Here is a 17,062-nt window from a genome sequence, read left to right on the forward strand (position 1 = left end):
TCTCAAATATCACTGTGTGTGTCTCCTATATGATATATTTAACTGACATTTTTTTATCGCAACAACCAACTAATTATACAGGGCAATCTTGACGATTAACAAGGTTGTCCAAACTTTCGCATCCCACTGTGTGTGTGTGTGTGTATGTATATATATATATATATATATATATATATATACATATATATATATATATATATATATATATATATATATATATATATATATATATATACATATATATATATATTTATATATGTATATATATATTTACATATATATATATATATATATATATATATATATATATATATATATATAGTAACATTTAAAAAAATACATAGTCACCTTAGGGACTCAGATTTTTTAATATGTATGTCATGAGAGGGTATATTGCTGTTATATTTGCAAATAAGAAATTGTAATTAGTGATGGATGCAAAACTAAAAAAAAATACACCATTATTTCCAAATATCGCCATACATTGTACTAGGGGCATCATGTAAACATTGTAAAAACCAGGACAAATGGGCAAATAAAATGAGTGGACTTTATCCACAGTAGCACATTAATGTTTTAAAACAATAAAACTGGGAAATAATGATTTTGTTTCCATTTTTTCTTATTATTCCTGTTAAAATGCATTTAGAATAAAACAATTCTTAGCAAAATGTACCACCCAAAGAGAGCCTTATTGGTGGCGAAAATAGGCAAATGAATGGAAGGAGCGCTAAAAGTTGAAAATTGCTCTGATCTATAAGGGGAAAAACCCCTTAGTGGTGAACTGGTTAAACAATACTAGTCCTATTGCTCTATTTGGGCACCATTAGTGTCTGAATCACACACCTGAAACAAACATATAGCTAATCTAGAGTTACAGATTGCCCAGCAAGCTCATGGTGAACCACAACTCCTAGGAGTGTGTAAGGGGCTACACGCCATGTCCTCTTATGTGACCAAAATGTAGAGGTCAGAGAGAAATAGTGTTAGATAAGTGCACACCTCAAGTGCATGGATGATTAATTTACATATATTTAAATTGCTAGTGAAAATCAGTTTTTTGTATGTAGCATATATTTTTAGAAACTGGGTTTCCCTTGCTCCCACTTCTGACAGCCTTAGTTTTGTAAGTCAAGGCTTTTATGTATCTTTATTCTTTCTTTTAAATACAAGCTGTAAAAGTTAAAGGGGAATTATGGAAGTATTTACTACTGATATTTCATATTAAGTTTTATCTCCTGTATTAATGGTTGTATGGGACTACACACTATGGTATTCTACCCATGGACTGCAGATGTATTAACAATGTATTAACAATTATGGCTTTGGGCCAATGATAATTCCATTTACCCAGGTTTATGTGCAATTTGAGGATAAGTCATGCATACATCTAAAAGGGACACCTGGTAAAATGGGCATGAGGAAATGCAGATGATAGAATATTGGTAATTTTAGATATTCTACTATCCACAACTTTGATAACTCTATCACTAGCCCTCCCCTATCTATGCCTGCCTAACACTAACCTCCCCCTACTTACACTTAACACTAACCTTCCCCCTATTTATGCCTTATACTAACTTCTCTAAAGTGTCCTCCCCCCAGCTATACTATGGCCAAGTGCCTAGCCCCCAAACCTACCACTCTTCCTGAAAGGCTCCGGCACGCTATGCGACCAGCATCTGCAGCCAAGCAGACTTTACTTGAATTACTAAGCAGTCTGAACTATCCAAGTAATGTAGCCACTGAAAATTGCAGCCTGACAATTTACCACAGTGGCTCTAATTCTGCAATTCATCTGAGCAGCTGTGGTGCCTCCAAATTAAGTGGCTGCAAAGTCGCAATTTACCCAGACAGCTTTAAAACCACTAATTACATGGCTAATTACTCACCTGGTGCTGCCATAGCCAGCAATAACATTGCAGCCTATGATGCCACCCAAATTTCCAGGCGCAGCATTTGCCCATGTTAACTGTTACGAAGTGAGCACCATCTCCCAATGAAATCTAGAGGTGTCATTTTTAAAGAACAACTGAAGTGAGAGGGATATGGAGGCTGCCATATTTATTTCCTTTAAAGCAATACCAGTTACCTGGCTATTCTGTTGATCATCTGCCTCTAATACATTTAGCCATAGCCCCTGAACAAGCATGCAGCAGATCAGGTGTTTCTGCCATTATTGTCAGATCTGACACGATTAACTGCATGCTTGTTTCTGGTGTTATTCAGACACTACTGCTGCTAAATAGATCAGCAGGAAACAAATATGTCTGTTTGTCTCACTTCAGATTTTTATGTCAAGAACAGCAACAAAGAACAGTATTGACATTAGTACTAGTTGCCTCTGCAATTCAGAATATCCAATAAATACATATTCAGTCATCTGATCATTTTAATAACAGTGTATATAATGGACGTAGGTTATCACCCACATGAAATAGCACCATATCCATGTACCAGAGAGTAGTCATTACATGCTAGAGGCATGAAAATGTATAGAACATTATTTCTATTGGAAATAAACAGACAGAGAGCTTTTTGTGACATACACCTACTACAGAATGGTATATTTGTATACACATGCCCTGGAAAATATTTTGTTGTAAAATAAGGTGATTTAGTGATTGTGCAGATTGTTGTGTTCATTTTGCTATGTAAAATCTCTGGCTAACACTGTGTTGATTTAATGTTTAGGATCTGAACCTTATTTCCATGCTTGTGGACAATGCTACAATTGGTGAGTGGAACCTTCAAGGGCTCCCTAGTGATGACCTGTCTATCCAGAATGGAATCATTGTCACCAAGGCATCTCGTTTTCCACTCCTTATTGACCCACAAGGTCAAGGGAAAATATGGATTAAGAATAAAGAAAAGAATAATGAATTGCAGGTAAAACATCTTTGAACAATGCTTTTGATATTTTTTGTGTACCTTCCTTACTTTCACAAAAATTGCTCTGCACTAAATGTATCTAACGCATTAAAAGTAAACATTGGTTTAGAGGGCTGCCATCTTTCTTTCTCCCCATTCTAAAAATGACATTCGCTGCATATAGACACCCACATACACACACTAGAGGAAACTACATCAGGATGATTGAACAACAACTGATAAGGGTGACATTTATTTCATGTGTGTATAAGGCTAAAAATAAAAATTCAGGAGGGAATGGCACTGAACAGAGAACAGCTTCCACTGCTCACCAAGGGAATAATTGGCCAGTGCTGTGACAATAGCCCCAAAGCCCCCGTTTTTCCTCCCGGTACCTCATGTGCAGAATGGGAGCACTGCTATACATTATTTAACTAGTTCACACTGCACCCAGTCTCTGTAAGTGACCTAATGACCTACATTAAGTGCTAAACTCATGCCAAGACACTGACTGCACGGAACTTGAATACTTTTCTTATGTTTGCATGGGTTTCTTCCAGGGACTCCAGTTTCTTCCCACATACTAAAAAGCATACTAATAAATGTACTGATTAAATTAATAAGTAGCCCCCAAATTTGCCCCAGATTATGGTAGGGGGATTAAACTCACCGTTCTATTGATTAGATTGTAAGCTCCTCTGAGGCACAATTAGTGACATGGCTATGTACTCTGTAAAGCACTGCAGAAGAGATTGTGCCATATAAAATGTATAGTAATAATAATGCACTTAATCATTGCTTGGTCTCTCCAGCAAATCTTTGCAGTTCAATTAACTGCTTACACCAAGTTCCTTTCCTTGTGTTAAGGTAGAGGGTCCATAGGATGCTCATGTTTTTTCCTCATGGATTTGCTGGGCTTGAAGAAAGCAAGGGTGTAATGTTTGTTAAAGATCCTGCTAAAGTCTCAAAAACACATTAGAGAATTGTCATCTGATTCAATTGGTGCTGCTTCTGCCAGGAATCTAGCATGTGTATGGTGGCCTTGATGAATTACCAAAACATCCAAAATGCCAGATTGTCTCAACTGAGCATTGGTTTCCTTCTTTACTCATTTTGCGTGAAGCTGCCCCATCATCTCCCATGCCATCTTCCCTCCTCCACCCTCCACAGTACTTGGCATCATGTACCAATCCCTGACTTTTGGCTAAAGTCTAATTTTCTGACAGGAAGAGGCAAGCTTGCTGTGATTTTCCCTCCTAAGACCCTCCTATTCCCTCCTCATTTACTCCTTTAAGGGAGTGGAGGAGGGAATTGGAGGGTGATAGGAAGAAACATTGCAGCAAGATTGCCTCTTCCCATATGAAAATACTGTGTTTTTTTAATTGGGGGACTGGGGGGAATGAGGAGATGAATTGACAATTTACAGAGGTACATAGATATATGTGCCATTCAAACAATGGAAAGCTTGGTATTTCCAAAAATCTGCCTGAATTTAATTTTGTAATATTTTCATTTTATAGGATTTATTACTGCAGGTATTGTCTGCCTCGCAGCTTTCCCCTCTTTTTTTAAATGTTTCATTAATTTTTAACGATGTCCCAGATGGAGGAGTGCAGCAGCAGTAGCAAAGACCTATGGCTAAAAGGACAGCTCAGTACAAGTGGCTTACTGGCTAATTACAATATGGCCATGTTCTTAGTTTCACTTCCTCTATTCCTCATTGCATACATAGAATTAAAAAGCTCTGCTAATGAGCACAGAGTATAAACTTTGTGTCGGAGAAAACAGTGCTGGAGTTTCTGAGCCTGCTCAACAGGTCCTCCAGGATTTGGGTTAACAGAGTGCAAAATGTAATGAAACTAAAGGGCAGGCTGGCAGGTCAGATTCTTAGCAGCTTTGGCTTCACTTGATGAAGACATTTTTAAACATCATAACCTAAATGTCCAAAATCTCTGACATAAACACTAGAATAGCTTTTAGCTTAGGAACATACACAGAACAAAAGTTTAATTCCTACATTTGCTAATATGCCTCTTTTCTTGCATGTCTAGGAACCAACACTGTTTCTTTCACCCTTAAGGCCTGCCACAATTGGTTATTGAACTAACTTACTTGGTTCAGGCAGCCTGTCCCCATACAGGCTATTTAGTTCTCTGTTGTTCAATGGAGGGAAGCGGGTGGAGGTTCAAGGAGAAGAGAACTACTAGTGCCTATGGAACCTACATAACAATTGTGTTTGGGCACGGTTTTCTGTACACACCTGGAACAGACAAATAGGCGCAGAAGCAATCTCAAATTATTGTTTCAGGCAACTTAATTTAAAAATGTATGTGTGTTTAAGATAATGTTGTGATGACATGTCCCTAATTAACACTGAGTGGTGATGGCCCATATATTCTTGATACATTTTTTGGAATACTATAAACACAAATCCCAGTTTGTATCTATGTTATATTTTATTACAGAACATGAAAAATAAGCCACATGCAGAAAAATATTAGGCATAGCTCTGAATATTGTATCTGGATCAGCAACTGTTCATGTATATTTCATTTTTTTTCTGTTGTTTTTGCTAAAATGGTTTTACAGATATTGCAGACATACCTTCTTACTTCTGTGGTTTTATGAACTTATTTATGACTCACATTTATATTTCTTATGATTTCAAGAAACGCAAAGAATATAAGTATAAGAAATAGCATAATGGTTGTTTTTATGCTTGTTTTTTTTTTTCTTAACTCCGAGACAACAAAAATAAAAACCATTTGTAACTTTAAATGATTAGGCCTGTCGAATAGGATACACCGAGGAAAACATTATCTCATTTATCATTTGTTTTATCACATTGTCCTAGGATTGCATTTTCTCCTGTATTTTTTGCTGTAGCAAATATGCACAAGACCTATGTGAGATAAACACGAGGAAACTTTTTAATAAGATACTATAAATAAGAGTGGTGATCTAAAGGGCAGTAACCCATGGCAGCCACTGAAATGTTAAGCAATAAGCACAAGCTGTTGCTTAAGGGGGAGAAAAAAAAACATTTTAGCAACTCCAATCTTGGAAAAGGTTTTCTTTATTAAATTCTAACTTCAGCTTCATTGCCCACTGGGAGGATTCTCTTCTGTAGAGTAAATCTCTTTGACTCAAGTAGGAACACTGAAATGATAGTATTTCTTAGAGTGGGGTGAACCTCTGTGAGAGTTTATTGTCTTTTATTTCTTATCCATATCTATTTTAAAGTGAACCTAAAGCAAACAAAAAAGATAGTTTCACTTACCTGGGGCTTCTACCAGCCCCCAGCAGGCGTCCTGTGCTGACGCTGGTGTTCTTTGATCCTCCGGTCCCCTACTAAGTTTCGTTTTCCACCGACTGGCCAGTCAATGGGCACTGCACCTACATGGCCCTGGCCGTGCGCATCCTCGTTCACACTCCCGTCGCCTGGAATATCCTGCGCAGGCTCAGTACTCGGAAATCTCGTACTGTGCCTGTGCAGGATGCTCCTGGTGGTAGGAGCATGATTGAGGACGCGTGCGGCTAGGGCTGCACAGGCAGAGTGGCCATTGACTGGCCAGTCAGTGAAAAATGAAACTTAGCTGCTGCAGGGGACCCGAGGATCGGTGAGTGACAGCGCTGGCACAGGATGTCTTCAGGGGGCTGGTAGAAGCCGCAGGTGTAACGATTGTGGAATTCTCTCCGTGATCAGCGCAAAAGACGTGCGCTGACACTGTGGAAATCCTCCACAAGCGTGTAATTTGCAGGAACCCAGCAAAAGGTGCAATGCACCTGTAGAGGGAAATTCCTGTCGACAGAGGGAGCTGTGGAGTGCAGAGGAACAGCTCCTCTGCCCTGCCACACACGCCAGACAGGAATTGCACGAAGGGAAGAAACGCAGGGCAAGATAGCCCTGAAAGAGAGAGATCAAAGCGACAGAGGGTATGTGTGTCCACCAAACTAGTCGCCACCCTGCGACGATGAACACACAACCATGAAGACAAAGTGAGAAGGCAATCGCCAGAGATGGCGATTGCTAACAGCGACATAAGACCGAATAAGCACAGATGAGGAACGTATGTATGTCCACCAATCTAGCCGCCAACCTGCGACGGTGGACACACAACAGAAGAAACCAAGTCAGAACGCAATCGCAAGAGAAGCGATTGCGGAAGAGAATGAGCACAGGGACAGATTGTATGTGTGTGCACCAAACTAGTCGCCAACCCACGACGGTGCATACACAACAGCAGATATGAAGTAGGAATGCAATCGCGAGAGAGGCGATTGCCAGAGGTGACACAAGGCTACAGCAAGGCAGAACACGAGAGTAGCAAAGGCACAGCAAATCATACAATGAGGAGATAAGGAAAATAACAAACGCTAGCTAAACGCGAACACCGCACTCATTCGCAACAGTGCACGCGTTTATGCGCAGTCTCCGCGTGTTAAGCACAACAGAGACAAGCACGCCTAACTAACCACCGACAGACAAACTGTAACGATTGTGGGATATCTCCGTGTTCAGCGCACAAAGATGTGCGCTGACACTGCGGAGGTCCTCCACAAGCGTGTCAAGATACTAGAACCCAGCTTTTGGTGCAAGCACCAGTAGAGGGAAATTCCTGTCGGCAGATGGCGCTGGGGAGTGCAGAGGAACCAATCCTCTGTACCTCCACAAATGCCAGACAGGAATTGTACGAAGCGCTGAACGCAATCGCAAGAGAAGCGATTGCGAATGAGAACGAGCAAAGGGACAGGTTGTATGTGTGTGCGCCAATCTAGTCGCCACCCCGCGACCGCGCACACACAACAGCAGATGCGAAACAGAAAAGCAACCGCAAGAACGGCGATTGCCAGAAGTGACACAAGGCAGATCAGAACAGAATACGAGGATAGCAAAGGCACAGCAAATCATACAATGAGAAGATACGGAAAATAATAAACGCTAGCTAACCGCGAACACCGCACTCATTCGCAACAGTGCACGCGGTTATGCGCGGTCTCCACGTGATAAGCACAATAGAGACAAGCACGCCTAACTAACCATCAACAGACAAACACGAAACAAAGAACGTGAACTCTTGCTTAACGGCTACCTCACCGAGCCTACAGCAAGCGCCCGTATCAGACAAGACAGACAAACGAGAAACAGGAACTAGGCAGAAAGGATCCACCGCTCTTCCGCCAGAGCAAGTGTGATCCAAGCAAGAACACAGATCAGAAAGATCCACAACCGCTAACGCTAGCGGCTAGTGCGATCTAAACAAGACAGAGCGATTCGCTATCAACCGCCGCTGGTGACAGCGCAATCGCGACAGACAAGACAGGACAGAATAGGCAGTACAAATTATACACAAACTGACTGCACTAACTAGGAATGCAAGGAGCACTCCCCAAGAATTAACTATACTAAGATAGCAGTGGCTGACACTCCAGGTGAGTCCAGCAGGAACAAACCTCTATGAGCATTGAAGCATTGTGGGACACACATAGTACTTATAGTACACAGCTCTAATGAATGTGGCCAGGCAATTTGCATGACAACGTATGCAAATTCCTCAGCAAGCACAAGCTGCAAAACTGACAGAAGGTCTTCTTTCCAGAGTCCTGGCAAGACAGAACAGATGAGATAGCTGGTAGCAATCGCTGCTCCAGCTATACTCCAAGAACAAAGATCAGAACGACTTCCTGTCGACCACCGCTGGGACAGGACAATCGCAACAGACAAACAAAACAGATATGCAATCCTAACTGCACTAGGGAAACTGCCTAGTGCAGTTCCAGGAATTACTCTAGGCTAATCTTCAAACAAAGAGCAAGGCTGACACTCCAGGCGAGTGTTACACAGGAACTAACTCTTATGACCAGCCCAGGACTCTGGGAAACATAGCTCTTTATACTGCCAGTCATCAAAGGAGGCAGGTAGGAGATTTGCATAACGAGTGTATGCAAATTCCCCAGCAGCAGAACAGACCAGAAACTTGTAATGGAAAAACAGGTCTCTCTTGCAGAGACCTGCAGCCCACAGACTAGGGGAATGGTCAAACAGCTGTCTGCCAGTGCATCTAGCTGGGCGGATCATTACAGTACCTCCCCCCCCCTCTAGGGTCGGATTCCAGACGAGCCTCTAAACTGATATTAACAAAAGACTCTAACTGAGGACTCATGAAGGTCTGGACAGCCCGACAAGGACCAATTCCAGAGTCAGTCCAGCCGAAACCGACCTCATTGGTAGCAAACGCCACCGAAACATGTCCATCAGTACTACCAGTCTCAGTATAACACCCATCAGGACTGTGAACGCCAGAGCAGAAGCCATCGACACCCTCCAGACAATGCCCACCACCTTCCAAGGAGCGTCCAAAAATACCAAACCTGCCACAATATCTGTTCGAAGTGTCCCTTACAACACAAAAGCCACTGTTGATCTCATCCAGGGTACCAAGCAAAATTTCTCCCGGAATCTCCCAGAACCTTCCGAAGCTCCACAGAGATCCCAAGAGGGTAGAACAATCACTAGGCTCACATGGTGAACCATCAAGCCCTCCTATGGAACCAATGACTATTCTGGATTCAGAATCACGAGGACACCCATCAAGATCAGGACTTTCGGGGACCACTTCTGGGCATGCAAGCAGGCAGGCCATATCAGAGCATGTCTCCACCGAGGAAGCATCTGAGCATGCTGGTAACCGAGGCACACTTGGGCTTTCTGGGACACCTAGCACATTGGGGTACACCAGCACAGGAGAAACCTCAGAACATGTTGGGGAACTGTCAACCTCAGAGTCCGACACGACAAGACCAAAACCAGTACCGGGCAGAAAATCATCATGAGTGGAGGTCACAGGTACTGGTCTTTCAAAAGAAGACTCGGACTTAAATTCAGAATTTTCTGTGACTGTAATATCATCATTGAATACATATGAGTGAAGCTCCACCAGAGCTGCAAAGGTAGTCAGCACAACAGCAATGCCTACTGAAGTGGGCAACACCTCAGAAGGACTTGGGGGGCAGGAGACATCTCCTATAAGTTCTGCACCCATGGGAGGAACTCGGAGGTCTCCAGGACATCAGGCAAGACCTCAGGAACATTATTTTTCAAGTTTTCTAAGAAGGATTCTGAACTATCCATGTTACAGGGCAAAACTGGAACTTTATTTTGTGTACAGGGCATATGTCCCAGGGAAGGTTCCACCAAAAACTGAGACTGAATTTCATCATCATGAGCGGAATGGACAGGAATATTTACTGGAGCACACACTGACTCCCTAACTTTAATCTCACTGCACCCAGAATTCTGCGTAGCAGTCAAACTAGCTTGCAACTCCAGAACTGCAGAAAAACAGGTGAGTATAGTGGCAATACCTAGACGAGCCTCTAGGGACACTGCAGGAGACTCTAAACAAGGCCATATTAACTCATCCAGAGTACAGGGTGCAGAATCAGCATTTTCCTCAGAACAAGAAAGGGACTCACAAATGTCAGCGCGAGTGGAGATCATGTTTTCATTCATGGTACAGGGCAGATTCAGAGAAAGCTTCTCTGGGCGAAGCAAAGAGGCTTCAGCATCAGATTCGCAAAACCGAAGCGCTGTCTCACTCTTAGATTCGGCTAACCATGTCAAATCCGAGGAGTCAGAACGCAAAACTTGCGAATCAAAAATCGCTTTAGGTTGTGAAACTGACGCTTCCATAGCGCAAACCTCCGCGATCTGCGGGGCAGACTGTAAGGCGTTCAGGACAGAAACACTGGAGCAACTGTCACTAGGCAACGGGCTCTTACAGGTGTGAACAGGGTGAGACAAAGACGCATTTGCAGTAGAAATAGCGACAACATCAGGAAAAATTTTATTAGACATATTAATTTTACTTTTGATGCTGCATAATTTAGGAATTTTCCCCATAGCAGGATCACAGATGGAAGATCTTAAAGATCTGTCTCTAAATGACAAGGGGTCCCACACATCCTTGAGAAAACTGGCACATTCATGCCGATCACAATCTGCAGGAACATCAGAGAAACAGGCATCAGATCGCACAGATTCAAACTGCACGCAGTCAGGAGAGAATCCACCAGGATTCGCACAGGAATCAACCACAGTGGCACATCCACTCATTTCAGATCGCACAATGTCAAGACTCACATGCTTTACCCCAGAAAGGCAGGAACAATCATCCGACAACGATGTCTCTTTATTGGAATCAATTGATTGGTGTGTGTGCAACTCACCCAAAATCGTCTGCCATACATAAATCATCAGATCCACATCACCCTCGTCACATTCATCGGAATCAATCAAAAGGTACATAGAATCGAGACAATCATTCAAGACATCTTTGCTTTTTGCAATGTAAAAATAGCAAAAGGCTTTCCAATCAAAATCAAATTCCTCCATCAACGCCCCTATGTCCCATGAGGCAAATGGAGGTTCAAACAAGCCAGTATCCAGATAATCTCCATATGGGTGGAGTTCAGGAACAAGAACAGATTTTTTAACTGCTTTAATATAGTGTGCGATCCTACCTATAATAGGATCCACATAAGCTTTGGATCGGGGCAAAAAACCCGGAGACTGAGAAACATCATTGTAAACATCATTATCATACTGAATGGTTTTGCACATTTCAGACTTGACAGAAATAACCTCTTTATTTGTGGTTTCTATGGGCAACGAATCTTTTGGCTGACAAGCCAAATCAGCAGATTGGCCTGCAAGCACCAATTCATTAACATATGGTAATGACACTGAAATGTTGCATAACCTAATCTGATCAGCATCATGCTCTGCAGGAAAAAACTCATAGAAATGACCTGGCAGGGGAATTCTAAGCTTACGAGAAAATACATGACTCAGAAATCTGCGAGGGTTATGTCTCAGATTAAAGTGTCTGGCACACTCATCAGCCCACCCAAACAGATCCCCTTGGAAAAGATTGTAAGCAATCTGACCACTCCAAGTGGAAATATTGGTGGCCTGAAATTCAGGATTTGCCAAGAATCTGGAACATTCTGATATAAACTCATCTCTGGTTTCAGAGTCCAGTATCTTAAACCTCTTAAAGATACAGGACCCATATTTGACCAAATCGTACAAATCGGAAATTCCCTCTACACTGGGAATTTCGGTTGGGCTGGTCATACTGTAACGATTGTGGAATTCTCTCCGTGATCAGCGCACAAGACGTGCGCTGACACTGCGGAAATCCTCCACAAGCGTGTAATTTGCGGGAACCCAGCAAAAGGTGCAATGCACCTGTAGAGGGAAATTCCTGTCGACAGATGGAGCTGTGGAGTGCAGAGGAACAGCTCCTCTGCCCTGCCACACGCCAGACAGGAATTGCACGAAGGGAAGAAATGCAGGGCAAGATAGCCCTGAAAGAGAGAGATCAAAGCGACAGAGGGTATGTGTGTCCACCAAACTAGTCGCCACCCTGCGACGATGAACACACACCATGAAGACAAAGTGAGAAGGCAATCGCCAGAGATGGCGATTGCTAACAGCGACACAAGACCGAATAAGCACAGATGAGGAACGTATGTATGTCCACCAATCTAGCCGCCAACCTGCGACGGTGGACACACAACAGAAGAAACCAAGTGAGAACGCAATCGCAAGAGAAGTGATTGCGGAAGAGAATGAGCACAGGGACAGATTGTATGTGTGTGCACCAAACTAGTCGCCAACCCGCGACGGTGCATACACAACAGCAGATATGAAGTAGGAACGCAATCGCGAGAGAGGCGATTGCCAGAGGTGACACAAGGCTAAAGCAAGGCAGAACACAAGAGTAGCAAAGGCACAGCAAATCATACAATGAGGAGATAAGGAAAATAACAAACGCTAGCTAAACGCGAACACCGCACTCATTCGCAACAGTGCACGCATTTATGCACGGTCTCCGCGTGTTAAGCACAACAGAGACAAGCACGCCTAACTAACCACCGACAGACAAACATGAAACAGAGGACGCGAGCGCTTGCTTAACGGTTACCTCACCGAGCCTCCAGCAAGTGTTCATAGCAGACAAGACAGATACACCAAAACGGGAATAAGCGAGAGATAGGATCCACAGCACTAGCGCAAGAGGCTAGTGCGATCCAGGAAGACAGAGCAGAAGGATCCACAGCACTAGCGCAAGAGGGTAGTGCGATCCAAGTACAGCAAGAGAGATGGAGATCAGACGGATCCACAGCACTAGCGCAAGGCGAGTGCGATCCTGGCAAGACAGAACAGATGAGATAGCTGATAGCAACCGCTGCTCCAGCTATACTCCAAGAACAAAGATCAGAACGACTTCCTGTCGACCACCGCTGGGACAGGACAATCGCAACAGACAAACAAAACAGATATGCAATCCTAACTGCACTAGGGAAACTGCCTAGTGCAGTTCCAGGAATTACTCTAGGCTAATCTTCAAACAAAGAGCAAGGCTGGCACTCCAGGCGAGTGTTACACAGGAACTAACTCTTATGACCAGCCCAGGACTCTGGGAAACATAGCTCTTTATACTGCCCGTCATCAAAGGAGGCAGGTAGGAGATTTGCATAACGAGTGTATGCAAATTCCCCAGCAGCAGAACAGACCAGAAACTTGTAATGGAAAAACAGGTCTCTCTTGCAGAGACCTGCGGCCCACAGACTAGGGGAATGGTCAAACAGCTGTCTGCCAGTGCATCCAGCTGGGCGGATCATTACAGCAGGTAAGTGAAACTCCTTTTTTTTTTTTTTTTAGTTTGGTTTAGTTTTTCTTTAAGAGTAGACACTTAATAATTATCAGAGCTCATGGGATCATCAGGATAGGAAGTAATAAGAACTCTATCTGAAGGAGCACAGATGGCAAGTACAAACTGACTCAGGGCCATATGCAAGTCACTTATTCTCCTGAGTTTTCTCCTAGGAGATAATTTTTCATCAGTTTAACCACTTCCCCTCAAAGGGTTTTTCCTCTTAAAAAAACAGAGTAATTTTCACCCGTCAGCGGCAGCGCTCGTTCCATTCATTCACCTATAACTTTATTACTACTTATCACAACAAAACAATCTATATCTTGTTTTTTCGCCACTGATTAGGCTTTCTTTGGGGGGTACTTTTTGCTAAGAATTATTTTATTCTGAATCCGTTTTAATGGGAATAATAAGTAAAAAATTGAAAAAATTCATTATTTCTCAGTTTTTTGGCCATTATAGTTTTAAAATAAAACATGCTACTGTAATTAAAACCCACACATTTTATTTGCCCATTTGTATCAATTATTGCAACGTTTAAAATTTTTCCCTAGTACAATGTATGGCGCCAATATTTTATTTTGAAATAAAGGTGCAGTTTTTCAGTTTTGCGTCTATCCCTAATTTAAAAAGTAATTGTAGTATACAGTTTTTGTATACATATTAAAAAAATAATAAATAAAAAAATGGTAACTTTAGGGGAGTGTGGGAGGTCAGCGGTTATTAAAAAAAAAAAGGGAAACAGGGATGATAAACTGAAAAAAAAGGGGATGTAATATTATAATTTGGCAACAAGATGTCCTCAGTGGTGACTTCAGCATACCATACTATTAGTACGCAAACGGTAGCACTACGTGGCTGGCATTTATGAATGGCAGAGCCGTCTGAATAGATGGCTGCGGCCATTCACAGGGGAACTTAGATCAAGGAATGGGATTTGTTTTCCCATTCATTGATCTAGCGGCTGACGATTGGCGGTAATGAGCGGCGGTACCGAGCGCGGGGAGGCGAGCGGGGGGGGGTGGGGGCTTTGGGAGTGATGTAGTACCTATGCTCCTGCACAGAGTTAATGAGCGGCGGTACCAAGTGCGGGTGGGTGAGTGGGGGGGGGGCAGCGGGAGGGACGTAGTACCTACGCCCCTGCACAGAGTTGTGGCATTTTGCAGGGGCGTAGTTACTCGTCCCCACAGAGGGAAAGTGGTTAAATTACCTTTTTGCACTGTGCAATAGGAAAACTACCAACATGTAGGTGAAAAAGTAGTGGCAAAATTATTTTATTATTTATTATTTGTTTTTCTTGCTGGTGGTGTAAAAGGCATTTTCATTATAAGTTGTGAAAATATCACCTAGGAGAAAACTCGGGTGAAAAAGTGAATTGCTTATGGCCTATTCTCTAGACTCTAATCTTTTCTTATTCCGGGCCATATGCAATTCACTTTTCTCCCAAGTTTTCTCCTAGGAGATAATTTTCATATTCTCTTTAAAATAACTATTAAGTATTTTACAATTGAAAAAGCACCTAAAAGTTTGTGAAAAAGTACTATCAGAGTTATTATGAATATGTTCTCGCTTGCTGGTGGTTTAAAAAGCATTTTATGACACGGTGTGAAAATATCACCTAGGAGAAAATTCAGGAGAAAAAGTTAATTGCATATGGGACTCCACCACGGGCGTAGCAATAGGGGTTGCAGAGGTTGCTAACTGCAGTATTAGCTCTCTATTGGTCCTGTGCTCATAATAATCACTTCTATAGATACTTTGAATATTGGTAATCATTAACAAGCTATTTCCCATCCCCTTCTTGCACCTCTGACACTGTAGTTGCATTGGCAGATTTTGGTGCGCCGTATCAATTGTTATGTATAGAGTGCTTGGAGGGCCCCATGTAAAGCTTGCATCGGTGCCCACAGCTCCTTAGCTACGCCACTGGACTCCACCTACACTAAAAAAAAGGTTTTGACCAAATTAAGCCCTTAATATAACTTTATTTAGGACTAAAGTGGTTAACATGCCTCATTTAATTACCACCCTTTAACTAAAATGAATCTCTAAATAATAATTAAGGACCACTGGGCTGAACTGCTAACATGATCCACAGGACCCATTTCCAGTTTCTTTGACAACTACATGGATTTTTATGACAATGAATAAGGATCACCCCAATTCAATTTCCTTCAAATTAACTGTTCATAGTTGGTTATATTTGTATTTTGTCTTTTTTTGTAAACTATGTAAACCATTTCACCAGCTGTGTGGATTCGCAAAGGGATCCCCACCGATGTTACTAAATATTTAGCTGAAAATTGAACCCGTATGGGGTCCTATAAATCCATTTAGTGTGCATTACGCAATTTTCCACAGAATGTTTAATAAAATGTTAAACAGCTGATTAAACTGCAGGCCTTTATTTCTCAGGCTAAAAAGGATTTTTGCAAGGAAGCTCGTTTGGTTTTCAATACCACTTACATGCAGATGATGCACAACTGTACCTCTCATCCCCAGACCTTAACTGCCTCCTCACACGCGTTCCTGATTGCTTGTCTGCTCTATCCTCTTTCATGACTTCTTACTTCCTAAAATTCAATATGAGAAAAACAGAACTAATAATTTTCCACTATCTATGTCCACTTCTCTGCCTGATATAACGATAAGGGCCTGTTTCCACTACACACGGATTCTCAATGCAGAAAACTGACTCCAATAAATGTCTATGGGCCTGTTTCCACTAACATGTTCATTGTGTGGGAAACGATGCATGGTTCAGAAATCTGCAAATTGCGTTTAGTGGAAACAGGCCTATAGACATACATTGGTGTCAGTTTTTCTGCATCCAGAATTTGAGTGTAGTGGAAACAGGCACTAAATGAAATCCAGAAATCTGGATGCTGGAAAACTGATGCAGAACTGGTGGAAATAGGCCCTAAATGTTAATTACTAATTACCACTGTTTTCAGCCATATCTTGCATCCAGCCCTTTCTCACCCTGGGTAGTGTTAGTGCATGCTCTTATAATATTTTGTTTGGACTACTGTAATATACTACTTTGTAGACTATGAACTAACAGACTGGCACCGCTCCAGTCTGTAATGAACTCTCCTGCTTGATTCATTCATCTTTATTCTCTCTTCTCAGCTGCTGCTCCTTTCTGCCAAGCTGTTCATTGGCTGCAAATTAATCAGAGGACCTACCTAAAACTCTTAACTCCAACCTACAAAGCTCTCCACAATCTCTCTCCCTTGCAAACCTCCTCACTAGTTTCCAGATACCACCCCATCCACAATCTGAGCTCTGCATATTACTTTCTTCTGTCCTTCTCTAAAATCACCTCTTTGCAATCATGTATACGAGACTTCTCATGCGCTTCACCCCTCCTCTGGAATGTCCTTTCAGAACACATACATCAATTCCAACCTCTGAAATCTTTAAGTGCTCCCTCAAAACTCACATTTTCAGTCGAGCATACGCTC

General features: G+C 42.3%; 1 protein-coding gene across 3 annotated transcripts in view; it reads left to right on the plus strand.

The window, feature by feature from the left end:
• LOC137518608 (dynein axonemal heavy chain 5-like) overlaps positions 1 to 17,062 on the plus strand; it is a 553,928-nt gene that overhangs the window by 429,069 nt on the left and 107,797 nt on the right. For all 3 annotated transcript variants that reach the window (XM_068236692.1, XM_068236695.1, XM_068236693.1), the window contains one exon: positions 2,695 to 2,889. In XM_068236692.1, coding sequence (XP_068092793.1) covers positions 2,695 to 2,889 — 195 coding nt within the window. The remainder of the gene's footprint in view (positions 1 to 2,694; positions 2,890 to 17,062) is intronic.

The sequence above is a fragment of the Hyperolius riggenbachi genome, chromosome 5 (assembly GCF_040937935.1).
Source record: "Hyperolius riggenbachi isolate aHypRig1 chromosome 5, aHypRig1.pri, whole genome shotgun sequence".
Taxonomy (NCBI): domain Eukaryota; kingdom Metazoa; phylum Chordata; class Amphibia; order Anura; family Hyperoliidae; genus Hyperolius; species Hyperolius riggenbachi.